This window comes from Saccostrea echinata, unplaced genomic scaffold, assembly GCF_033153115.1.
Source record: "Saccostrea echinata isolate AGI-Se365-2 ecotype Australia unplaced genomic scaffold, CSIRO_AGI_Sech_v1 ptg000027l, whole genome shotgun sequence".
In the NCBI taxonomy this organism is placed as follows: Eukaryota; Metazoa; Mollusca; class Bivalvia; order Ostreida; family Ostreidae; genus Saccostrea; species Saccostrea echinata.
This window is the reverse complement of record NW_026889776.1, coordinates 6,972,895-7,000,131: the sequence shown is the minus strand read 5'-3', so window position 1 is coordinate 7,000,131 and position 27,237 is coordinate 6,972,895. Positions and strand designations below refer to the sequence as shown.

General features: G+C 32.7%; 1 protein-coding gene and 1 long non-coding RNA gene across 2 annotated transcripts; one reads left to right on the top strand and one right to left on the bottom strand.

Annotated features, from left to right (window-relative positions):
• Positions 1 to 5,514: 5,514 nt before the first annotated feature.
• Positions 5,515 to 18,102, bottom strand: LOC133193458 (mucin-2-like). The gene is made up of 4 exons (XM_061329408.1): positions 17,676 to 18,102; positions 12,034 to 12,358; positions 7,248 to 11,795; positions 5,515 to 7,044 (listed from the first exon to the last, which is right to left on the bottom strand). Exons 1-4 carry the CDS (start codon positions 17,880 to 17,882, stop codon positions 5,633 to 5,635), a joined length of 6,492 nt encoding a protein of 2,163 aa, XP_061185392.1. The 5' UTR covers positions 17,883 to 18,102; the 3' UTR covers positions 5,515 to 5,632.
• A 622-nt stretch (positions 18,103 to 18,724) lies between these two features.
• On the top strand, positions 18,725 to 19,829 carry LOC133193466 (uncharacterized). Its single transcript, XR_009721939.1, has 3 exons — positions 18,725 to 18,802; positions 19,058 to 19,149; positions 19,563 to 19,829. It is a non-coding gene; the product is annotated as an uncharacterized LOC133193466 (long non-coding RNA).
• Positions 19,830 to 27,237: the final 7,408 nt, after the last annotated feature.

Genomic DNA, 27,237 nt, shown 5'->3' with positions numbered 1-27,237 from the left:
CATTTATAGCAATAGTGTACTATTTTTATACTGAAAAAATATTTTAATTTATTTCCTTATTTTAAATGTCATACTAAAAATGAGTAAAAGTTTACATTTTTCTCACAATGGGCCAGTTTAAAATTAATGACAAGAAGGCACATTTGGACTTAAGCCGAAGGGACTTAACTCTTATAGAAATCTTGAATCAAATGAAAATAAATCTAAGAGAAGACCATATATTTCAATATTGTTAAATATAAATCAAAGATTGAATCCAAACTCTAAAGATGACAGGATTCTATCCCTTTTAATCGTTTTGTCTTCGTGAAAAAACTCATGATTACTAATGGAATAAGTAAAATCTTTTTTCTCCTTTTGAAAAAAAAAATTAAAATCCTATGGTGGCATATTTCTGTCTCTAAATGCAAGATAAATTAAGTCAACATGCAAGAAAAGTACGTCAGCATGCAAAATAATTATGTCTGCATACAAGAAAATTATGTTATTTTGCAAGTTAGCAATCTTTTTAGAGAATCTTATTTTAAATTGGGCAAATTTACTTTACTTATGCCAGTATCTGACATAATCATGTAGACATGCGATATGCCTAATACTTTTAATGCTTTATTGCAAGTTTGCATCAATTGTAACATACAAATATATATTAGAATGAACTTATCAATTACCCACAAAACCTGTCTGTCCTCCAAAAAAAGGTCGGTTATCTAAAAAACACAGCCCACAAATTGATCCACCCACCTGTTGATTTATAAGTAGCAAATTAATTCTAAAATACCTGTGAGTAATTTGTTACATTACCAAAACATTGTTGTACTCGTTTGATGATTTCACCTCAAAGAATTAAGATTAATAGACGAGGAAAGCCATCCATTACTAATGATGAGAAACAAATAGATACATATTACCTACAAGAATTAATAACAAGTTTACTGATCAAAAAATAATTTAGAAGAAGAAATACTTGAAGAAAGGTAAATTGTATTACGTACAAATGAGTGGAATGATACAAACGTGAAACATAGCATTACAAGTATTAAGTATCATAATTTTTCTTGGAAAAATTTCAAGGGTGGTAGAAATTTAGTGAAAATGTGCTTACAAATTTATGATTGTGATTTGCTAATATGAAATATTTTATCGTGTGCATCCCTACCGCTCCTATTCCTTCTGAAAGGTTGAGAATGAAGACCATAGGCATACCATGTCTTTCTCTCTTTCGATTATCTTACAACAATGAGTCTTTACACCACTTTAAGGTTCTTGTGACACCATTTTTGACCTTGTACGACAATGTTTTAATTTCGATAATTATGCAAATAACAAGGTAATGCAATATAAATGAGGTTATTGCACCTTATATGTACTTTATGATTTAATATTTTTTTCTAATTTTTTTTTTTTTTGAAGATGCAAAACAAGACAATTTTAATGCATGCTGTATGGGAAAAGTGGTACTTGAAACTATTTGATTTTATTTGATTTTAATATAAAAACTGACACTGTGAAGGAGATTAGAATTTTTGTGTCTTACAAACAACTAATAATGAAATTTAAATAAAAAAAAATACAACAGACTTTTGATAATAGGAAGGTATGAACAAACCTCACCTTATATTTAGTTTTAATATTTTGGAAAGTATTTCATAGATCTTAATATATTTTTTGGGCCAAAGTAATGGATAGAGTCTGAAATTTTGCGGATGAATTCCAATTTAAAAGATGTTATAGCAGTGGTAACATTTCTTTTGGATCAAATCTCGTAAATATACAGATATTCAGTGAAATTACACTTAAAATAAATAAGGATAGTCTCTATGTACTTCGTTTAATTTCAGAAAAGGTCATTTGTAACATTCATAAAGAACTAGAACATCAATGGCACAGTCGAACACAAATTAAAAATTTTGTGTGTACATGTGCCAATCAGTAAGATTTTTAAAAAAAAAAAAAAACCTGTAAGAAAGCCTGAATAAATGCAAGCAATGTTTTTGTCTCAGTATCATTCAATAAAAGTTTTGGATTAAATCACAAGAATTCGCCTTCAACACAGTCAGTAATTATAATACATTAAAATATTTGATAAAATAATTGAACTTTGAATGTCATGATTTGAACAACGCAATTCTAAACAGTTCAAAGGTTTGGGAAGTCACGTGGATATGCATTGCTTAGGATAGTATCCTATATCCTGTGGCTTCATTAATCGGAGTAAATGATGAGAAACACTTTTAATTGAACAAACTGATTAAAAACAGGAATTGTAATATGACTCGTAAAAATGTCTGTGGTCATCAGTCATGAAAAACTTAACACCAAATGTTATCTTGCATAAATAAATTTATATGTGAAGGTCAAAAAGAATTAGTTTTGTATGGTACTCTTGCTACGGGTTACCGTAGTCTAGAAAAAAATTCAGACTAAGGAGGAAAGAATGAATGGTAGGATCTACGTTGGTCTAACTTAAAGGAGTTGAATGTTATCGTATTTCTAAAACTAAACGTATCTGGTGTATGTTTTCAATAGGTATTTAGCTCAGTTTCAATAGGTTAGTTGACACATACATTTCAAATCATATAAACATCAAAGGTGTCCATTTAGTAGATTTGGTCCAGCTCATGTCCGGAATATCATGATCGACTCTGGTCAATCAAAAAGAAAATGAGATACTGAATTTTTACCTACTTCGATGAACGCTGGGCATTAACAAAGTAACCGGTCCTTCGGATTAAGGTTTTTATAATACTCAGGTTTTGAAAATCATCTGTTTGGGTGAGTTCATTATGCATTGAACACTCTCGTACTTGAAGAGGTTCTAGCTATATCGCTACCAACTGAATATTAACAAAATAAAGTTTAACATGCATTATGTCATTAGAATATTAATTTGTGACACAATTTTATGCTATTTATTGAGAAAATATCATTAAATTATTTTTTTTTTCAAATGAACCAGAATTTACCATGGATCAGACGATATTCACCATGTATAGGATAAACGGCATATTGAACCGGATATCCTAACTATATTCCAGTAGCCCTTAAAATACCCGAAATGCTTTTACATTGGTGATATGAAAATACTTGACAACTCTGTTTTAATTGATTAACTATATCGATTCATAGATGTGAAGACATTTAAGTTGCTTCACATCGCCTTTGATAGGCCTTGAAATATACCTGGTAATTTGACAACTTGCGCCTTAATTGCATGGTCTCGAGTGTTATCATCTTCTAGTTTAAAAATTAAAGAGATCCCACTTGTAGTAGTCATATATTGATAATTTTGTTTTGCACTGAATATGTTGTGTTTATATTTTTTATTTCTGCAAAAAAAGCTTTCAGTTGGGCATTTTGCATGCACATGTATCTCTATACGAAAAATGGAAGATATTACCCATGCATCGGAAAGTGTTTAATACGTGGCTAATTTGTGTCCGGTGCATGATGAAATGAACATATATACTAGTAAGAAAATTAAAAAAATAATAAAAACTTCGAAATGAAATTTCTTGAAATTTTCTATAAAATTATCAATTATCGACAAAATTCACTCAAGACAGACTTTTTACCTTAAAGCCTAATGAAAGAAAGACAACTTTAAAAATTTGCAAAATCTTAAAATAATGGTTACTCCCCTTTGATAATGTCAACTATGAGGTCACTTAAAGGCAATTCTCGTGGTATTTTTTTATCACCACATGATAATATATATCGACATCATTAAATAGTTTACATCTTCAGCTTTAAGAAAGAAACTTTTTTTAAAGTAAAAACTATCCTCCCAAAAGGAAAAAAAATTGGAAGGTATTTAAAGCAATATGAGCTGCATTTTTGAAAATTCAATTTTGCCGTTAAAATGTGCTATTTTGATAAGTTTTTATCTAATTTGAACCTTTTTGATGAACTTGACTCAAATAAAGTATTAATTTGTTTCAGAAGTAAGGCTTCTGTTCAATCGAATATGTAGAATTACATAAGGAATCAATATTGTACAGGACGACAATAATGTAATTCTGCTTCAACCAAAGCTTTAAAATAGTTCTTCCATCGCAAATATGAACAACAGAAGTTTATAAATGTTCTTTTTTCTTGTCAGTGGAATAGTTAATTACAAGTTTGCAACAAAAATTTCCGGCATCAAAGTTGCAGCTCATATTGCTTTAAGACATACTGGTATATAAAATACTTATATCATATCAAAAATTGCATGTTTTATTCAGGATCGCTTACACATAATTGAACTATACTTAGAGCCGAAAGAGCATATGTATGCTGTTTTTAATCAATATTTTACAATTATTACGGGTAAAAAGTAAATAAATGCCATTCGATTAAGGTCCTTACAAAGTCTAATATAATTTGGCTCAATTGAATTGGTTTGTCAAAGAAAAATCCAAATTCTTGAGTACTAAAACTTTGATAATTTTAAACATGATAATATACATATTACATCACATAAAGATAACTATAAGGACCATTATCACCTGCATATGGAGATGATGTCTCTCAGTTGATTCGATACGCAAGGGCTTGTTCTATTTACGAACAATTTCTTACACGAGGCAAGCTATTGACAAATACGTTGATTATTTATTCATATCAGCAGTCTCGTTTAACGTCAACATATCGCAAATTTAATGGTCGATTCAAAAACCTTGTAAGCAAATACGATCTATCGTTAAGTCAAAGAATGATGGTTTTATTTAAATTATTAGGCCATTATTTTCACATTAAATTGTCTACGGATTTTCCCGTCTACCCGATCATGACAAGGAGCACACGATGGGTGTAACCGGGCGCCAGGGGATGCTTACTCCTCCCTGGCACTTAATCTCACCGGTGATGTTTTGGAGGTCCAGTTTTACTCTGCTCACGATTTGTTTCAACACATTTTACATTAAACCGATTAGAAATTATCTACCTTAATTTTCTACTTCTTTTTTTTATTTGCTTAGTTCTCATAAAATAAATGGAGAGAGAGAGAGGAGTAAGAGAGAAATTATTCATAATTCGTCTCATTTATCATACGTTTCCGTCATCTTGAAATTTGTTTGCCTGCACTAGGTCACGTCATTAAAATTTTATTTGAATTCATCGTGTCATGCTTGAATAATGCATCGTAGATTCGGGGCTTAGAAAGGAAGTTTCGAAATAAAACGACAGGGGAAAATATATGTATTGCATTTATCGTGCTTTTGAGCATGTGTTTAAAAATTCCCAGGAATGATCGATTTAATTTTGAGAGTTTCTTGTTTTTCAAGAATTCCTTATCAGTAATCAATAATCTCTATCAAAGAAGATGCCTTTATTTGAGCAGATTATCTGGTCTTTTGCCATTAATTTATTCCGCCTTTAGCCATGCTAACCTTAATCAGCCAAAACAAAAGTTTTTCTATTCAATCTATAACGTACATAAATGTGAAAAGGAGCACGTCGTACAGTTTCCTATCACAGTACTTTTTTTTTTTTTTTTTTTTTTTTTTTTTTTATAGAAAATCTAATAAACTAAAATTCAAAAACAAAACAGTTTATTTATTTCCATAACACAGATACAGAACATAGTACAAGTATGAGTAAAACAGAAAAGGTGTACTACAATGACCCGGTAGGAAGAAAATTGATTGCTTACTTAGTTGGGTAGGGGTCGCCACATGTCAGTTTTTGGATCCCTACAACCACACTGACACTTATCTTTGGGGCACCTGTCCCTTTCACACATGCTTAAACAAAACCAGTTTATGCCCTTAATGTCTGTAAATTCTCCAGTGCCTCTGCATTCCAGTGTTTCTCCTATGAGACATACCAGTTTGTCACTGGAATCCACAATGTATTGTTTTTCTAACATGTATTGCCGTCTCCTAGGTTTGTACTCGCGATGTTTTATTCCCCGTGTACTGCGCCTCAATCTGAATGTACGTGGATCAGCAATCTGTGATTCTTCTGGCGCTGATAATTGGCTGCTTCGTGCGATTCCAGAGTTTGACAGCGATCCAACCTGCTTTTTGATGGTGAAGTCTTGTGGGCCTATATTACGCGGACTCTGTGATAAAGAGCCTCCACTACTAACAGCACTGACAGATCCGCCACCAATACTGTCCTTGGCATGTAGAACTAAGTTTGCTCCCAGAGATTTAGACATAATTACAGCTCCACTCCCCTGTTTGTCCACGCTCTGAAGCCTATTAACCATTCCTAAATCCATTAATGAACCACTGGGACCCACCACCAGAGGACCATGCTTGTGGCTATTTAGTCCCCTCTCTCTGTACGCCACAGTATTTTCCAGCTGCAAGACGGGGGGCCTGGTGTTTTTACCGAATCCCTCATTATTGTTCGATACAAAGCCTGCATTTGGATTTTCCGCGGCTACTGCATCAAAAGATCCCGGAGCAAACTCGTACTGTCCCTGGGCAAATCCTTGCTGGTTCTTTTGTATGTTATTAATTGATGTATCACCATTAGTATATCGATATTCACGGATTTGTACGTCGTTTACAGGTGCACCCCATCCCACGGGATCCTGTGATTCTTTTCTTAAATTGTTAGCAAACCGGAAGGGTTGTCGTGTTGTTGGAATATCCACTGGTATTCCCATCATCTGGTTTTCAAAAGCGCTTAGACCGGGAGCTCTATCTCGGTTCGATTGTCGCTCAGAATACGCTAGTACTACGTTCATATTTGGGTTCTCTAAGACATTCTGTCCCTGGTTATGAGGGATATTCTTTAAAGGGCTGGGTCCATAATTGTGCGTAGTATCATATGGGTATCCTATTTTCGTGGAGGGACTGTAGTTTGCCTGCCCCTGTGGAGATTCTGTAGATAGAAGCTGGTTAAATAGAGCCTTATTATCAACGAGCGTGTCAATATCCACGTTTTTAAAGATTGCTTGGACAATTTTTTGCTTGTCCACCCCATGCTCATACATCTCCTTATATTTCTTTAGGATTTCTGCTACCTGTGGCTTTTTACTCGTTGGTGATGCAGACGTGGCAGTAGTTATTTTACGAGTAGTGGTAGTGATTCGAGGTGGTATTGTACGCTCTGAAAATTAAATTTGAAAGCTAAAGATCAGTAATAGTTGCGTAGGATAATAAAATAGACATCAAACAAAAAATGGAAAGAATTTGCTTTTAATATTGAAAGAAAAAATGTACAGAAAATGGACTTTATCTCTAACTTGGAATGTTCATCGAAGAAAACAGGAAAAACTTGTATTAATATTATTATTACACAAGTAGGATTACCTTGCATGGATGGACTCCAGCGTCTCACTGGCAAAGGATTGTCAAAATCTCTAATCAGTATTGGATCTACTGGCACAATGTTTACCTGACTTTTTCTAGGTATTCTTGTTGTGAAACGGGTAGCTGTAGATGTTGTAGATTTTGCTTTGCTTTTTTCAAAAAGATTTTTCAATTCTTGTTGAATCTGAGGTGGAATAGGTATATTAGCATTCTTTGCCTTCTCAAGGAATTCAAAATAGCTTATGGGTGTGGTTGATCCGGGTAGAGTTATCTTTTTATCTGCCAGTGTTACTAGTGGTTTTCTTGTTGTTTGTGTTGTTCTCAATGAGGTTGTTGTTGTCGAAGGTCTAGTCCTGATGGTTGTTTTAATTGATGTTGTAGTTGTTGTTGGAGTTAGGGTAGTTGTTCTTGTACTTGACGTAGGTGGGTCAGTTAGTTCCGTCAGTTCCACGACAGGTCCTGTAGCGGCGGTGATAGGGTCTGTAGTAGGCTCGTAAGTCGTTGTCGTCTCTGTAGCATCCTTTGCTTTCGTGTTGTAAAGTTTGTTGTAAACGTCTGGATGGAACTCCATTAATAACTGCTGCAGTAGCATCTTTTCTGAGAGAGTAGTTTTGGAGACTGTTGTTTGTTTGGGTGTCGTCATCTTAGTCCTAAACGTTGTTGGAACTCGTGTGGTCGTTGTTGTTGCGACTGTAGTTGTAGGAGCTTCGGTTGTCGTTGATGTAGCTTGTGTAGTAGTGATTGTAGTGCTTGTTGTCGGTAGTGTCTTTGGCGTTGTTGTTATGGAACTTGATGTAGGCGATCTGGTCGTCCTCCTAATCATGGTCATTGGTATGACAGCAGGTGTGTTCTGTTTCTGCTCTGCACTCATATGAAGTTGTCTGTACAGAATGGGACGGAAAATTTTCAAAAAATTCCTCATCAATATGGCTATAGATTCAGTGGTTGTTGTAGGTATAGTCGTTGTTGATGGTCCGGTGGTTGTTGTTGGTGGTTCTGTGGTTGTTGATTCAGTTGTTGTTATTTCTGTTGTTGGTGGTGGTGCTTTTGTTGTTGTTGACGACTGTGTAGTTGTTGTAGCTTCAGTTGTAGTTGGAGCTTCCGTGGTACTTGTGGTTGTTGGCGCTTCTGTGGTAGTTGGAGCTTCCGTGGTAGTTGTAGTTGTTGGAGGTTCAGTAGTTGTGGTTGTTGATGTAGTTGGGGTTTCAGTTGTTGTTGTTGAAGATCTTGAGGAGGATGTTCTGGTCTGCTTTATTTGAACTCTAGACGACCAGGGGCTTTGATTGATTTCTAGCAGCTTCATTTTAAGATTTTCAATTTCCTTTTGCAATAATTGAAGTTTTAATTCTTGCATTTTAAATAAAAATGAAGATTTGTCAATGGTTGTGGTTGTAGATTTTGTTTGTTGACTTGTAGTAGTTGGAGATTGTGTTGTGGTAGTAGAGATTGATATTGAAGGTAAATTTGAAATAGTGGATTCTGTTGTGCTTAACTGCATTGGACGCTTGCTTGACATTACAGGCATAAGGGGTAGGAAGCCTAACTTTTTCTTTTTCTGGTTGTTGGTCTTTGGTTGCGCTGAGGGAAGTAATCTGTTTATCTGCTTCCCTTTAGGTGTTGTAGATATTGCTGTGGACAGTGTTGAGGGTTTTGATTTTGCATTTGAATGTTTATACATGTCTTCGTGGATGAGATCTAAGTAAACAGGTTTCTGTGAGTCTGAAGTTGAACTTTGATTAGGCTCCAACAGTTTGTCATGTAATTCCTTTTCTAGCAAATCGTAATTCTTACCATCCATTACACGTTTGTGCATTTCTTCTTGCAGCATCTCGCTTTTTGTAGCCTGCATCGTTGAAGAAGTTATTTTGTTTGATTCTGAAATGAAGGTTTCTAGGTTGATGTTTGGTGTAGTAGTATCAAGTGTACTTTGGGTATCAAAAGATGATCCAAAAGCCTGTACTTTTGATATGATGCCTCTCTTTCCTGTTGGTTCAGAGGTACCGCTTCTATCCACTGTTGTAGCAGCAGATTTAGACTTTGGAAGAAGAGAATTCTCTTTTCGAATCTTTTTGAACTCTTCTGGTTTAAACAATTCTTTAAATGCTAAGGCTGACTTTTCATCAAGTGTAGTTTTTGGGGGTAATTGAGAAGAAATAGATACATCAATACCCATTGGTATTGTTGTTTTTTTGTTTTGTGTTGCACTTATTAATTTTGAAGTTTTTGTTACTGATACTGGTGTATTTTTAGCCTCAGATTGTTTCAGAGTTTCGTTTCCTCGTGTATAGGTGATGGGACTTTTGATTGTAGTTTTTAATTGTTCTTTGTTTTTTCTCAAAGGTAAAATTCCCGCTGACGATGTCAGTTTCTTTACTTTGAGAGAACTCTGTGGAAGCAATCCAGAGGTCAAGGTAGTCTTCATTTGAGTTGAAGTTACCATAGGATTTAAGGATGTGGATGGAGAAGAATACATTTCAGTGTCTTTTGAACTTCGTGAACTAGTTTCAATGGTTGAGTCTATATTTATAGCCTTCGATGAATACATTTCAGTGTCTTTTGAACTTCGTGAACTAGTTTCAAAGGTTGAGTCTATATTTATAGCATTCGATGAATACATTTCAGTGTCTTTTGAACTTCGTGAACTAGTTTCAAAGGTTGAATCTATATTTATAGCCTTCGATATCAAATACGTTGATGGTGCAACTGAAGTAGTCTTGGTTTTATCAATGGAAGCAAGTTCCAAGAGGCCCCCTGATAGTGTTGATGTAGTTTGTTGTGTACTCGATGTTAGCCCTTCTCCTGTTGTACTATTTACTATTGGGGTCGTGTCGACTGTGGAAGGTGTTTCGTTTATTGTGCTCTTTTTATCTTTATCCATTGGAGGAAGGATAACGAAATAATGTATGAACGGATTGTCTTCTATTAGAGGTATTGCAGTGGTTTGGATTTGTGTGAATTGATAAATAGAATCTGTTTCTTCCATTGTTGTTCTACGCCTACTACTATTTGGGGAAGTATAGAATGTACTTGGCATTGAGGTTGTTTTGGAGGTTTTAGTAGATGTTAGTGTTGTTGACCTAGAGGTAGAGGTGGTGGTAGATTTGGTAGTCTTTGATGTTCTTTCCCATGGTCCCCACGCTGGTAAAAGTCCATTGCTTTTCTTTGTCGATACCTTGGTCGTTGCTTTTGTTGTAGATGTTGAGGGAGCTAAAGTGCGAGTTGCAGTTGCTGTTGACTCTTTTACTGTAGTTTGTGTACTTGACAGAGCATTAACTTGTGGCTGTCTTTGATTGAGAATGTTTTCTCGTTGACTCTGAAGACGTTTAATAGCTTCCATAAAAGAATCGTTCTTAGCCTGTGGTTTTGTCTGCCTTGGAAGACTGTTTACGGGTATTGTGGTGACCTTCGTGACTGCTGTTGTAGGAGCTTTTGTCGTTGTTAATTTTTTAGTGACACGCTGGGTAGTCATTGATTTCTGTGTTTTAGAAGGGATAACCTTAGATTTTACTTGTGATGAAGGCATTTTGGGAGGCACTCCTTTCATCTTCATTATAGCTTCCAAAAACGTATTCTTCGCCAAATTTCGGACGCCAGCTTTCTTAGGTCGTATTGTTGAAGAAATTTTGCGAACTGTGATAGGCGCTTTCGTGGTCTGTATAGTAGTCCTAGTTGTAGAGGTTGTTTGTGTTTTAGGAATTTTCTCGAAAATATCATATTTCGAGAGTTGTGGTTCCTTGAACTTACTCTCTTTTTCAAAAAGGGTATTGACAGAGGACATTTGGTCTTGAGGTTTTTCTATTTTCTTAATCCGGGTAACTTCCACGTTACCGTGGAATTCTCCTAGTTGTGGTTTATTGACCTGTATCAATTCATCTAAACCCATTTTTTTCTTCTTAAAACGCCGAATTGCATCAAGAAAAGCATTTGAAGGAGCAGTTTTCCTAATAACTCCACTTTCATAACTTTCTGCAGGCTTTTCTAGCGCATTCATACCAGAAGAATAACCGGACTGATGTTGCCATTCTTTTTTAAATAGAGTGTTGGTTTCTTTCGGAACATTTCTCACCTTTTTGTACGCAACTACAGGACTGGCTGTGGGAGGAATCCTTTGAGAATTCCTTGCAGTTTTGGATTTTGGAATTGTGTGGCCCTGAACTTTTCTGACTGTTTTGTTAGGCACAGGGGATACATAAAGAGGATTCGATGCAAAATGATTTGGTGGTGGTCGAGTATTTTTCATTACATTGAGATTTTTGTCTCTTACGCTAGTCGCTTGTTGTTTGTTTTTTAGTTGCATCATTTTAATCATTTCCAAAAAGGTATTTCCTCTTGTGGTGTATCGGGTAGGGGCTGGGGAAGTTCCTTGACTCGTTGTAGGAGTCCTTGGGGTGGGTGGCGGGAGAAGAGGCACTAGACCTTTTTTCTTTTTGGATTTCTTTTTTGGTTTTTTTGCAGCTTGGCGTTTGGTTCTCCTATGTGCGGTGGGATCTATAACTACATCTGCGCAGTTTATTGTTGTAAGTTCACATCCTGAGCACGTTGGGTCTCCTTTTGAATTTTATAAAAGACAAAAGATGTGTTTAAATCCCTTCTCAAGTTTACCCTTTATGAACAGATAAACACTATTTGTTATAATGTTTATTCTTTAATTATCAAGTTAAAATTTAAACAGTTCGGTAAGTGATATGAAGAAAAATGTACAAAAGCTGTTAGATTCATTAACATTCTCTTCCTGTAATTTTTTCTACTCAAAAATAGATTTCTTTCTTTTTTAATTTATACTTACTTTCCGTTAGGCTCCATCTCAGAATACAATGTTGACATGACAATCCACGTGGAAGGAGAATGCTAATCGATTTTTCACCAGAGGATGATATTGGAAACGTAAATGATTCCACTTCCGGAAAGTAAAGTTGTACATCATGGACACAGGCCTCGTTTTCATCTTTTGATGAATCATTACGAACACAGAGAGATACTTGAACCGTGCCATATGTAACGTCATTTATTAAGGTTGATAACTTAATTTCACTTCCCTCCAAATATGGAGTAAAAGGTGGGTTGTCTGTTCTTATTAGCCCTAGTGGACCACAGTATCCACACTTTACATCCTACAAAAGAGTAAACAGTCTGTAGACAAAGTATATTTCTTTTATTTAATCAGGGAATATAGCTTCACTCTTTATTTTACAATTTTAATCTTTCTGACTTTACTTGCCCTATCGTTTTTTAATCTGTACATGTACTTTATATTCTGAATAAAGGTGAATACTGGTGTAAGGTACGAAAAAAAAGTTAATTCTCCTGAATAGTCTATAAATATGAGAAAACTCGTTTTATTGTAGATATAGTTAAGGGTTGTCTCAGTTTATTTATGTCTGATTATAATACCAAATGGGGGGGGGGGGTGGAAGCTAGGGCGAAATGTAGGATCGCCAATCCCTCTACAACAGAATAATGCCAAATCAAAACATTAAATATTTTTTCTTAAGGTTAGCTTACACATTTCATTGAAAGAAATTATCAACATAAATCACCATGGAAATATCCACAGATAACCATAAAGACAGGGACTCTAGTCATAATCCTCTGGCTTTAGAAGAGAACAGTTTATATACATATTAAGATACATACTGACAAACAAATGAATTTAGAGAAATTGGTTTACGTCCATATGCTTCCCAGTTGTTATAAAAACACAATGTCATTGGTTTTCTCTGAATGATTACCAATCAGTCATGAATACTTAATTGTATTTCTTTACATACATGAGTTAAGAAATTTTATTTTTCTCCAATTTAAAGTTATCTCATATCTAATTCTTAAACGAAATTAAGAAATTTTCTGAAGAATTGCATGTATAAATAAAATAAGATCCGTGTCTTTGATATTCCAAACCTAAACTGAACTGGCAGTAATGTACTTAAAAAGAATGATTTTTATGTTGACCTTGAAATCAATGCATTCTGATTCTTTTACATTGAAAATACATGAAATGACTGATGTTATACCATAAAAAAATAGAAATAACCTAATACTTTAGTAAATTAACTCATAGTATTCAGAAACATGACCTAGAAGTGACATTAAATACCTCATTTATCATCCTGAGGGCAGAGTTTATCAAGAATTTTCAGTATTGAATATGATTGGAAAAAAAAACACATCTTCATTGAAAAGTTTGCTGTGACGAGAGAAGATATACATTTACAGATACATGTAGTTACATTTTTGGTTTGTGTAAATGATATTGACAATTTATTTCTGGAGGAAACAATGGATCAATGACATATTAAACGTTCCTCGAAATCGTTTTAATTTATTATTATTATTATTAATATTATTATTTTCAGTTAAAAATATTTAACAAGCAGTCACAAAGATTCAAAAGAACAAGGTAATGAAAGGAAACATAATAGACATTATTTTAAACATATTGGACTTATGTCAAGAATTTAATAAATATCTTAATAATTAATTATAAATATCTTAACTAATTAATTGCCAGTTAATTGTCGTGCAAATACCAATGAGGGTTATTCATTTTCTATTTTAAGTCAGAAATCTGTCGAATTGAACTGAATTTATCAAATTGTAAATTTAGAATTTACTGGGTAGGGGTGTGTTCAAAATTTACAGCATGATATATTTTATCAAACTAAATCAAACCCTTTCAAGCATTTGTGACTTGAAACAGTCGGTGTACAATCAAATACATTCATATTCCGATTTGAGGTTAATTTTACCAAAAAATAACACATGCCCATGTTAATTTAATTATCTGTAACAGGTCTTCACGAAAAATAAAACAACAACTGTTGATATTTGGAATAATGGCCAATGATATTTAAAAGCATAAGTCAAAATTAATACATTGCGCTGAAAGAACTAAGATGCCAAAAAAAAAAAACCCATTTCATACTTTTATTCGTCTTTGCATCACCAACATGCTGTTATCTTCAATTTTATAGTGTCAGTTCACTACAAATAAACATTTTACAAATGATTGACTTCAGTTTATTTCAGGATCCTAGGGGAAGAACTCATTGTTAATAACTGGCACTTCATCGCCATGTCAACAAAAAAGTTACTTTCTTTTATAAACAATACGTAATAAAACATCTTCTCTTAGACTACTTTACAATACTAAATTCTGACTAAGATATTCAGATCCTTGGTGGTATCAGTTAAAAAAGGAATCGACATTTAATTAAACAATATTGACATTCCAACCACATATAAGAACATAGCTCCAAATGGCCTTTTATCTACCAATAGACCTCAAAATAGACCTCAAAATAGACAAATGTCTGTTTATCTTACGATTTACACGCAAAACGTGTCTCACGTAGAGACGAGGTGAATAAAAAAAGCACAGGAAATACTGAGGAGTGCAAGTGATACATGTAGATGGTTTTATGGCCAAATTTTAATTATGCATGCCGTGATATTTAATTAATTTGACCGTGAATTGAATTGAAGATGACAAGATAAATGTTTTAACTTATGCATTCTTATCAATGAAACATCATAGGTGCTAAAGAGTATTCATCACAAACCTCAGAAAAATCTTATAAGCCGAAAAAAGACCTATACATAGAAGCGTTGCTACCTTGATGCGGTATTAAAAAGAGAACTTATATAAAAATCACACAAATAAATTTATTAGGAATTCATATGTAAATGGGCAAGGTGAGTTCAGTGCAATCGACCTATATTTATCTCAAAAATCACAGAAAACAAATATCTTACTTCTACAAAGCAAGAGATAGAGAGTCATTCGAAAAGAATTTAAATTACCTGTTCTGATGTGTTTAATGGAACTGAAATAAATTTTTATTTTTTTTAGATTGTTCATTGTACATGCTTTGACATGTTTCATTCATTTTCCACATTTCTCAGTTTCAGCTATTTTGATATTTTCTATCAATCAGTTCACAAATCAATGAGTGTTGAATTGTTCACACACAGAACAAAACAGTACTCTCCTTGATAGATGAGAACATTAGACCTTATAAGGAGCCACAACGAAATGGGGAAGGGGGGTGGGGGGGGGGGTAAACAAACTCATCAGAATTTGATTTCTTTATCAATGAAGATTTGCCGTTATAGCAAGGACGAACAAAATTACTGCACAATGCAGTAAAATAATAAATTTTGCCATTTTTGCGTACGCTTTACTTCGCGAAATCAAGAAACATTCACATACTTAACATATGCCAAATTCAATCTCAAGCGATTGTGTGCTAAAAGGGAAAATGGGCGGGGAAAAAAGCGAATTTACACACCTTTATAAATAAAATTGATTCAAAGTAAATGAAGATATACATTTTTTTAAATGCATGTGACATACGCAATTGATAACGACAGTATACTGTAAATAGTAGATAGACATCAAATCAATTCAATGATCATTACAAAATGGCAGATTGTTGGTTGGAAGCAATGTATCTCATTTCAAAAGTTCTTAGCAGAGAAAATTTTTTCAAGGATAAAGAGGTTTTGTTCAGCTTGAATTGTCATTAAATTTAATGTTCAGGAGTATAAAACACAAAATACGCCCATCATAATAATTATGGTTTTTTTTTTTTTTTGTTATACTGAGGAAAATAAACAACATCAAATGCCAATACTTTGAGGTTTGTGATTTCATTATATAAGCATTCCAAATTAATTTCAACTTTAATTTCCTCATATTACTACGTTATGGAGCCAATAAAGTTAATTGGAAAAAATGAAATAAAACGAATTTGAATTTAAATTTATTCATAGGCACATCGTCATATTAAAAAACTGTAGGAAAGAAAATTAAAAAATACATTTTCGTCCGTTTTAAATTCACTTATTAAATTTCCTGCAGCGTTAAATGTCAAACATGGAAATTCATAAACTCTCGTTTTTATGTCATATGACGTTAAATTTGATTAATATTAGCCTAAAAATAATTTGAGAAATTGAGTTCCTAGGTAATATCTTTGTATATTCCTTATGCAGATTTACAGTTTCTGGGAAACAATGTATCCGAGAATAAAATTTAATTTCAACTTTATATTATCTTGTAGAAAACATAATTGTATATTCTTATTCTTCACTCTATGATGCACATTTAGATATTTTCCTCACATTTTGACCTTTACATTGAATAAGTCGAGTTTTAATCAAACTTCACGGAGTACTATGTAAATTTTTAACTGGTATTGATGTATATAAATATATATGATCAACACTTTTTATAAATACGTGTATTCTCGACTTATAAAACAAGGTTAACAGTTTTCGTAGAAATCTTATTTAATTTATCTATCGATCTTTTCTTAAGTTTATCTACTTATAAATCAGGCAAAGTAATACCAAAGACCCCATTAAGGGGAGGATAACTCAAAGACCGTCCTCTTCATCGAATTAAATGTTTTTAAATAATATTTCTGACAGATCTTACATAATTGATATCACGAAATATTTTTTATGACACAAACCACTGTCAGGGGTGCCTATATATTTACAGCTTTCCTTTCTGACAGCATAAATTAAGCTAATTGTTTGTAAGAAAATTTGTCCGTGAATTAATTAGTGAGATATACGAAACGCGGGCTAAATACACTGCCATTGGGTGACTTCTCTAAATGAATTAAGCACGTTTTACAGTGTTCTTTCTCAAGGCTTGTTTGAGGATTAGAAATTCATTTGAATAATGTCTTTTCCATGTACGGTCTCGTAAATTAATATCCAACCAGATAATGTGGCTTTTTCTCATTTATATATGGTTTAATCATTCTTTGATATGACAAGAAAGATTGCTAAACAAATTAAAGTTGTTCATGATAGTCAGTTTTATTGTACACTAAGTAATTTTGTTTTCGAAAACCAAGATTGCATTGAACTTTGGCATTTATAAAAAGAATACATCTAATTTAAAGAATTCTTGATTACTATTAATTATACTATCTAGAATTCATTACAAATCTTAAACCAATTTTGACGTTAAAACGTTACAAAAAATTCAATTGATTTTTTTTCTGCACTGTAAGACGTGATGAAGTCGTATCAGCCTTTTTAAAAAATCCATGATTAAGTCATACAATAAGTACTATTAGGATATAATTAACCTGTTTCTATTTTCTTGCTTGAAATTGGTAATTGTTAAGCTTTTCTATATTTTGAAAAATGGTATTGCTTTCTTGTGTCTTTTTAAAACTAGAATAGTATTTGTATTTGTACATGTAACAAACTGAAAAGAAATACTGCTGCGTACAACTGACATTTTAATAGAAAGAAATATATTTAAGCATAAAACAAAGTCAATTCATAAAATTTAAATAGGTGACAGGTTTCAATATGTAGAACTCAATGAAGTCTCATAAAATTATCACTAAACAAATATGCAAAACAGATTATAAGAAAAATTAAACAATCATAATCCGTACCAACCTTAGAGCATTTCAAACTTGCAGCTGTGAGGTCGGGTACGGGATTCCCCAAAGTCTGCAACTTGTGTCTGGGAACTGGATAAAGAAGTTCTGAGTATGTTTGCACTGCGCTGCTAAATCCCTGTATTAAACACAAAACCAGAAATAATCGAGCACACATTGTTAATAAATGTTTGTTAATTAAAGAAATGTAAATGGGACGGTCCATTGAAATGATGAATTTTAGAAACAGATGAAACTTTTTCCCGTCGAAAATAAAAGTTCAGAAAACTATCACATTGTTTCAAATCATTTCAAAACGAATCCCACTTCTAGGACTTCTTGTGGAACGCGTAACGCGTAAGAATACATCTTATGCTAATTTTCAGTTAAAAAAAAGAACTACATTTCATTTTCAATGACGGACGCCTGAGTGCTTATGTAACAAGTGATGCGTGAGGACTCTCAGTCAAAACCACACAACAACTTCCCTTAAATTGACAATGTTTCATTGAAATTGTCACGCTTCATAGGCAGCGAATTTATTTCAAAATTCAAAATGTTCGAGAAAGAACTACAACTTGCAACTTTGTGTACAAAATTTTCTGTTTATTAATGACCAGCATTCTTTGTGTAATACGTGCAGAAAAATAATTAGGAGAGGTAATTAAATGCATGCTAGCATCTTAATTTGTACATGAATTGCATACATGTTTTATTACAAATATGAATGTGTCATCATCTCAGGTAGATTAATCATAAACTGACATATCGTGCTACAGGAAAATTGTACAAAAAAAGTAATCACAGCTACCTGAAACATGTTCTTCCAGATACAAACAAAATGTGTTTTTTGTTGTGTTTTTTTTCCTGATTGTTAAATTTGTCTCTAGATATATAACGTCAAAACTGTGACGTAAATTTTCATTGCTCCTATTTCATATGCACGAAGGATGGGTTTTATAGAAAAAAAACCCGGCAATTTAAACATTTGCTTAATCCTATAGGCACCATTTTGGAAAATTTAAATCATACTTCATGAAGTTTTGATTAATTTTCATACGTTTGATTTTTTATTGTTGAAAACCAAATGCTGCAATACTCAGGGTGTTCTCCTTGCCACTAAGGTTGGATACCGATGATGAGACTGTAAGGAATATAGCATTTGCAGCACATCCCGTGTGTTATCTATTGAAAGCGTGTTCGAGAAACAACTTTCTGTTAATTATGCATTGTTCTCAATTAACCATAACAGTATAGAAAACAATAATTCAAAAACGGTACAGGAAACTATGTTTTAAAAATGACCTACACAAAAATGTGTCAAAATGGATTATATTAAGGAAGTATACTATACTGAGATTAATAACTGATTGACTTAAAAAAAATCATTTCTCTTTGTAGAAAATATATTATCAGAAGCTAAGGACAACACTGGGGACATTTTTTTCCTCCTCCTCCGATCAATCGATAGATAGATAGACGTTTTTGGTGACGTAAGTAATTAATAGCTTTCACTACGAATATATAGGCTATACAACTAATTACCCTCAATCACAAAAACTTTAACCTTGGTCGTTCGAGGGAAGATAGGGCTTTATATTTCACATGTACATTACCTGGACAAGGCTTTCCAGTTGTATTATCATTTTGACTACATGACATTAATTGAAGTTTTAACATAATTTTTAAAAAAATGAAAATTTAGAAATAACTCTAGAATGAGAGTAGATATTTTAAATGTGTATTATCTATGAGATGATAGAGAGAAAGAGAGAGAGAGAGATTCACAATATTTTACTTTTCTACTCTGTTCATGGTTCATGAAAATTGTCTTAATTGCCATGAAAATTAAATTAAATTTTTAATGAATTACATAGGCTTAAAAAAAGAAATGTTTGCGTTACAGGATTGTATTTGAATTTACGCAGAGTTTGAAGCAATAGTTCCCAAAGATGCATACATGAAACTGAAGAGTAATGATTCTGCTACGTAGATTTTTTTTACAATACTAAGCTAATATGGACTGTGTTGAGATTCTGTTTGTTCGTGACTGTGAGACGATGAAGACACAACCTCAGGGTATCATACTGCTGTGTTGGTGAGCACAGATTTATAATTAGGACTATCATTTATAATTAAATTACTATATATCTTATTAATTATGGCGTTTCAATTTCTGGTTATCATATTACTGTAATTATAATAATAAATGATTTTTTTTAATGTAAGTAAATGTTTACACATTTTAGTAAGATTTTCATATAATTATTATCATAGAATTCAGTTACTTGTATAAATTAAATGATTCGAACAGAGGAATCCCCAGATTGTGATGTAAAACAAAGAAATTATGTTGGAGGATATGTCAAAGAAGTTTGAAGACCGCCATAAAAATGTCTAACCTGCCACTACCACAGAAGGGAAATGATTAGATGTTAACGATATATCTATTCAAATTTACCTCAGTATAATATTTAAAGTCAAAAATACACCATGATATCTTTTTACTTCCAAAACTAATTTTGTTTTTCAATGATAAGATTTTGAACAGGTGAAAAGGCGAACATAGATGTGGAAAATAATAGAATAGAACGTAGATGTGGAAAATAATAGAACAGAACATAGATGTGGAAAATAATAGAATAGAACATAGATGTGGAAAATAATAGAATAGAACGTAGATGTGGAAAATAATAGAATAGAACGTAGATGTGGAAAATAATAGAATAGAACGAGGTTTCTTTTAAGAAGGCTAACAAAACAAGGAAATTAAATCAGGGTAAAATGATTTAGGGATAGAATGTTTATTTCTGACTCTCTCTAGGTGTACTGTACAGAATGCTAGATGTGTTCATTTTTAAATAGTTGTTTTTGGAATATGTGCATGTACATTTCAGAAAATGTTATGAAACGGCAAAATTGATGTTAAAGGTATGCATATTGATGGATCTGCACCCGTTAAGAGAAATATTATCGCTCTGAATTTATCTTTGCCAATTAGCACAAATATTGTCAACAATATATACTGGTGCCAATAGTTCGGCGGCATCAGGTCTTGTCTTATGTGGAGAGCGAAAATATATGTGTAACAGCATAGTTAACTTATTTCGGATTCTTAATTTTTTTTTTTCTAATTTATGTGCCAATACAATTTTTAGATACTGTTTAGAGTTTTCACATGCCAAGTGACTGAAGCAAAGGCAAGAAAGTTGACGACGATAATTATGCTAATTGCGGAGACTAAATCTGATGACAATTTAAATCAAGAACCACAGTGATTATTTTAATATAGTAATTTTTGAATGTCTTACCAAATAAGCGGAATAAATGGTATATTCTTATCACAGATCCTTAAGGTTTCGCTTTAACAGATATGTGAATTTGTTACATTCAGAACAAAGATCTTTCTGTCTAATTTAAAGCCTCTGGAGAATGGTCTTGCGATTTTGTTCGACGACTTTTCATCACTGTTTCACAAAGTTCCAAAGAATTCTTATGAAAATTGCAAGTCTTGGTATTTTTAATTTCGACTAAAAGCAAGAAATTAATTTTTTTTATTGTTCCTATAGGATTGCATACAGAAGATCTGAAATGATTTCACTGTAAACACTTACATTATAAACAAACAGGAACATTTGTTAATCACCAAAAGGGACAAACTTTGTATAATAATGGTTATAAATAGCGGGAACTAAATTTGATAATACAATGTAGACTGTCATAATTTACGAACGTCGCATTAGTCACCTTACAAGGAACATAATTTGTTTATTGTAGACATGGATTTCTAATTTCAGCTTTGAATTAACCAAACTTAAGGTGATTTGTTAAATAAACCTGTATCTCAGCGGAATGACAGGTCTTTGTATTTCGTAACAAATTAAATGATAATGAATTCAATTGTGACAGGGGAAATAAGAAATTTACAAGATACAGTGTGTATTTTCTCACCTCTAGATCTCTCAACTACGTGAACATTATAAAAAATGAATTTTTTTCTCAGCAGATAAAGCAAAATTTTTAATGTAGTAATTTTTTTTTTCATTTTTGATTTACAATAAAAAAATTTCATAAAACGTTTTTGGTGCTGTAATTTGTAGCTTTCACTACGAATATATAGGCTATATAACTAATTGCCCTCAATCACAAAAACTTTAAGCTTGGTCATAACTTTTGAACGAGGGAAGATAGGGCTTTATATTTCACGTGTATAGCTTTCCAATTGCATTATTATTTTGACTACATGACATTAATTGAAGTTTTAACATACTTTAAAAAAATGAAACTTTAAATATAACTTTAGAATGAGAGTAGATATTTCAAATGTGTATTATCTATGAGATGATCTTTCAGAATGAAGTATGGGTTTTTTTTATAACCTTGACGTTTGACCTATTTTTCAATATTTTTAACCTTGGCCCAAGCTTATGAAGATAGTGCATTACCAATGACAAGAACTATGTGTTATTTTGCACTTCATAATTGACCTTGATGTTTGACCTACTTTTCAAAGATTTGAAATTTTGCTGTTACTTTTGCACCAGAAGAGACAGGAATTTAGTGTTTTTTCACATATGACACAAGACATTTCCGAATGTGCAGGTACTATGGTTTTTGACTTCTGGACCTACATGTCAAAGTTTGATTTTGAAAAACTTTAATCTTTCTTGGCCGTAACTTTTGTACCCAAACTATTTCAAAAATATCTTTTTGCATGGTGGACAGATAAAACAGTTGCAATAGTTCAGAGATCATTTTTTTAAATTCACAAATGCAAACAATTCTTCAGTAACAAATCACCAATAACGTCATAAAGCGCTTGTATAGTCAGACAAATGAGATCTATCCAGAAAAAGAGGGAAATTTTATCATCACATCAAAAACCAATAAAGAAGACAATTTTACCATAGCATCATATACCAATAAAGTAGACAATATTATCTTGACATTATATACCAATAAAGAGGACGATTTAATCATGAGATGATATACCAATAAAGTAGACAATTTAAACATGAGGTCATGTACCAATAAAGTAGACAAATTCATCTTGAGATCATGTACCAATAAAGAAGACAAATTCATCTTGAGATGATATACCAATTGATAAAGTAGACAATCTAAACATGAGATCTTTATTGGTATATGATCTCATGGTTGTTACCGATAAAGAAAACGATTTCATCATGGATGATATACCAATAAGAAGACAATTTGATCACAACATCGTACACCAGGAAAGAAGACAATTTGATCAAAACAGCATAATCCAAGAAAGAAGACAATTTGATCTCAACATCATATACCAAGAAAGAAGACATTTTTATACCAAGAAAGAAGACATTTTGATCACAACATCATATACCAAGAAAGAAGACATTTCATCACAACATTGTAACGTTAAAAGAAAAAAAAACTTTATCGTAACATCATATACCAATAAAGAAAACAATTTCACCTTGAGATAATATACCAATAAAGAAAACAATTTGATGATAACATCAATAAAAAAGACAACTTTATCATAATAAAGAATAATCTAAGACCAATGTACCAATAAAGACAATTTCATCATTACATCATATACCAAAACATGATATACCAATAAAGAAGTTTATCATGTCAAAAGATCATATACCAATAAAGAAGATAATCAAATCAAAGATTAATTACCAACAGAGAACACAATTTCATTATGAGTTCAGTATATAAGATTAAACGTTCTTTTTCAGAATTTATCGACGTGTAAACTCATGTCTTTGTCCTCAAAAACTGAATAAAAGTGCGAAGCACTTTTATGCTAACTTTGTGAGTACAAAGGCATAGGTTTTCACATCGATAAATTCTGACTAAAGAACATTTAATTATTATAATTTCAATTACCTAAGTTTTTGAATTATTTCTCTTTGAAGCCTCTCTACAATCCCTATTTCTGTACCGCGTAATGGTATGAATACTTTACGCCGCGATGCTGAAATGAAACCTAATCCAGTTATAATCCTATTTTTATTTTCATTTTCAAAACATACAACAAAATAAACTTATAATCGAATCGTATTGTTTAAGCCAACAAATATTGTGAAAATAATTCAGGTATGTCACTTGTCAGCTTTTGAGAAAAGGTTGGTCAGTATCTCTAATTTTAAATTTATTTATTACAATTCAATTTTTATAACATTCCTTTTAGTAACATCCATAAACATTTAATTGCAGAAATTGCAAGATAAATAAAAATGCTTTCCTTAAATTTTCAGTGCAATTTTTAATATAAAAAAAATCAAAGATAAAAGATAGGGATTCATTATCAAAAAAAAAAAAAAAAAAAAAAAAAAAAAAAAAAAAAAAAAGGACGTATAGTTATACATGATCATTTTTAAATAGACGTTTGTGCAAAATAAAACAAAGAAGGAGACTAAAACTCATATAATGTTATTTGAGGCGTCATTTTAATGAGACATCATAAAATTTTATCAAACGAAAGGCAGTGATGTCACAATAACAAAATTAATATTCTCACCAATGTAGAAGATTTGTTTCATATATATACGGATCACCCATTTCATCCACCCTGATTGGCAGAAATGTTAACATCCATGTTGAAAAAAAATCACGTTCACCACTCGCACCACTGACAAGAAACCAAACATTAAACGTTAGTAAGTTATTGTAATGTCATCGTAAAACTCATTTTTATGCCCCCGTATCGAAGATTCGGGGGTATATAGTTTTTGCCCTGTCCGTCCGTCCGTCTGTTTGTCCGCAAAAACTTAAACCTTGCCCATAACTTTTAATTGCTTGGAGCTATGGCTTTCATATTTCACATGTGTATTTCGTGTGACAAGACCTTTCTTTAGGTACCACCATATTTGACCTTTTGACCTTGGAGTTTTACCCAGTTTTGCAAAATTTTACCAAACTTTAACCTTGGCCATAACTATTGAAAAGTTGGTGCTAGGGCTTTCATACTTCACATGTGTAATTCTTGTGACAAGACCTTTCTTTGGATACCAACAACTTTGACCTTTTGACCTTGACCTTGGAGAGTGACCTACTTTTGAAAAACTGTAACCTTGGCCATAACTTTTGAACGGTTGGTGCTAGGGCTTCCATACTTCACATATGTACTCCTCGTGACAAGAACTTTATTTGGATACCAACAACTTTGACCGATTGATGCTAGGGCTTTCATTCTTCACATGTGTATTTCTTGTGACAAGCTCTTCCTATAGATATCAACAATTGTAGCCCAATGACCTTGGAGTTTGACCTACTTTCGGAAAACTTTAACCTTGGCTATTACGTTTGAACAGTGGGTGCTAGGGCTTCCGTTCTTCACATGTGTAATCTTTGTGAGAAGACCTTACTTTGGATACCAACAACTTGACTCTTTGACCTTGACGTTTTACCTACTTATGAAAAACTTTAACCTTGGCCATATCTTTTGAACGGTTCTGCCAGGGCTTTCTTATTTCACATGTGTATTTCTTGTGAGAAGGCGTTTCCTTGGGCACCATTCATTTTTTACCTTGACCTTGATGTTTGACTTACTTTTGAAAAACTTTAACCTTTTCCATATCTTTTCAATGGTTGTTGCTAGGACTTTCATAGTTCACTGGTAAAAATCCATCTGGACAAGACCTTACTTTGGATACCAACATATTTGACTTGCATTTGAGAAAGTTCAACCTTAGCTATAAGTTGCCATAAGGGGGCATCAGTGTTTCACAAACACATCTTGTTTTTACATGTATACTCTATAGACATTAATCTCAGATTTTCGCTACAGTAATTTAAAGAGATTCATTTAATTTTCTTCTTAATTCAAATTACAAGGAATCTAATGCCAACAAAGGACACAAAAGAAATATAGATTATTATTATTATTATATTTTGGTTTTGATTTATATTGGAGAATATTACCCTTTAACCGCCAGTTGTAGAAATTATTTCTAAATCACTGGGACATATTTTGCAATATGTTTCATTTATATAATTTAAATTTATAACATTTTTTTTTTTAAAAGTCAAACTGTAATTACTCTTACAAGAGTGAAACTGCTGCCGCAGCTTTGAATTTTTCCACTGTCCTTTTGTATTTTTCTATACTTAAAAATATTGGTTTGAGATTTATTTTTGATGAGATTGAATGTATAATTGCAAACCATGTTGTGCTCACATGTGCAATGTGCTACTTTTGGCTCGGGCTGGTGTCATCACAATGCATTTCAATTGATCTAAATACCCTATTTTCTAGGAAATCTTGTGATTTAGGGTTTGCAATTTTTTCCCATTGTTTCGGCTATGAAGAATAAAAAGATTCTTTTATACTAAGCGTTTCTTTTTCTGCCGAAATATACGCAAAGTTATGAACAATATCACTTTAAAACATAATAAAGATTCAGCATTAAATTATTGTTTAATGTAATGCTAGATCAAATTCCACTAAGATGAAAGGCATAATTTTATTAGTCCCCTACCAGTGAAACCGGAGGGGACTATAGGTTTCCTCTGAATCTTTCCGTCCGTCTGTCTGTCTGCTGTCCCTCTGTCTGTCTGTCAGTCTGTCCCACTTGGTTTAAATTTTCCGCACTTTTTTTCTAAACGCTTGCAGATATTGAGCTGATTTTTGGTGTGTGAGTGTATCTTGATGAGTTACAGATCAAGTTTGCATTTCGTTCCGCTTCAATGATTTTTGACGGAATTACGACCTTTTCAAGTTTTCAGGGTTTTCCGCATTTTTTTTCTTAACACTTGCAGATATTGAGCTGATTTTTGGTATGTGGCTTTACCTTGATGAATTATAGTACAAGTTTGCATTTCGCTCCGCTTCTATGATTTTTGACGGAATTATGGCATTTTCAACGGGAACCAGATTACACTTGCCGGTAGGGGACTAGTATTGCTAATGCAATACTCTCAGAATGCTTGTTGAATTAGCACATTAATTGTATGAACCAAAATAATGAATTGCCAAGTACTTTGAGGCAAATAAAGAGTAACTGAACAGAAAGTGGAAATGTCTGATGCAATGAAGTATACATTTGAAGATCTAGTACAGTTCCAAGCAGATTACACATTTACACCCGACAAATTGTGAAATTTCCTAGGTGAGATACGAGTTAAGGATATATCCTGCTGAGTATCTGGCATTAAACTCCTCAGTTTTGGTACTCAATTCGATGTATTCATTATTTGAAACAAAATACAAAGTAGAAAAATATTAGTTATTCAGCATATTTTTGAGAACCAGGCATTGATAATATGGCGGGAAACCCGACTTCTTTGGATTTTTCATACACAATGAAAGGAAAATTTCTTTCTCTAAAAACTTATGATCTGGAATTCAACTTTTCTTCATATTTTTTAGAAGACTGGGCAAAAATTTATGCATAATTTTTATGGATAAAAGCAGAGGAGCTCCGTAAAAATAGCTGACACCTCGGCATAATCAGCAGAATACATCTTTAAAAACAACAACAGACATAATAGGCTTTTTCTCACAAGGCTTCATTGTCAAGAAAAATAAAACCTGTATACGAGATTACATAATTTGTTACAAAACCATTACTATAAATTTTCCG

Coding starts and splice junctions, on each gene's coding strand:
- LOC133193458 (XM_061329408.1), bottom strand. CDS start 17,882: ATGGACCGTCCCATTTACATTTCTTTAATTAACAAACATTTATTAACA. Junction 11,796..12,033: donor GAGATGGAGCCTAACGGAAA/GTAAGTATAAAT, acceptor AAAATTCAAAAG/GAGACCCAACGTGCTCAGGA. Junction 7,045..7,247: donor CTGGAGTCCATCCATGCAAG/GTAATCCTACTT, acceptor TTTAATTTTCAG/AGCGTACAATACCACCTCGA.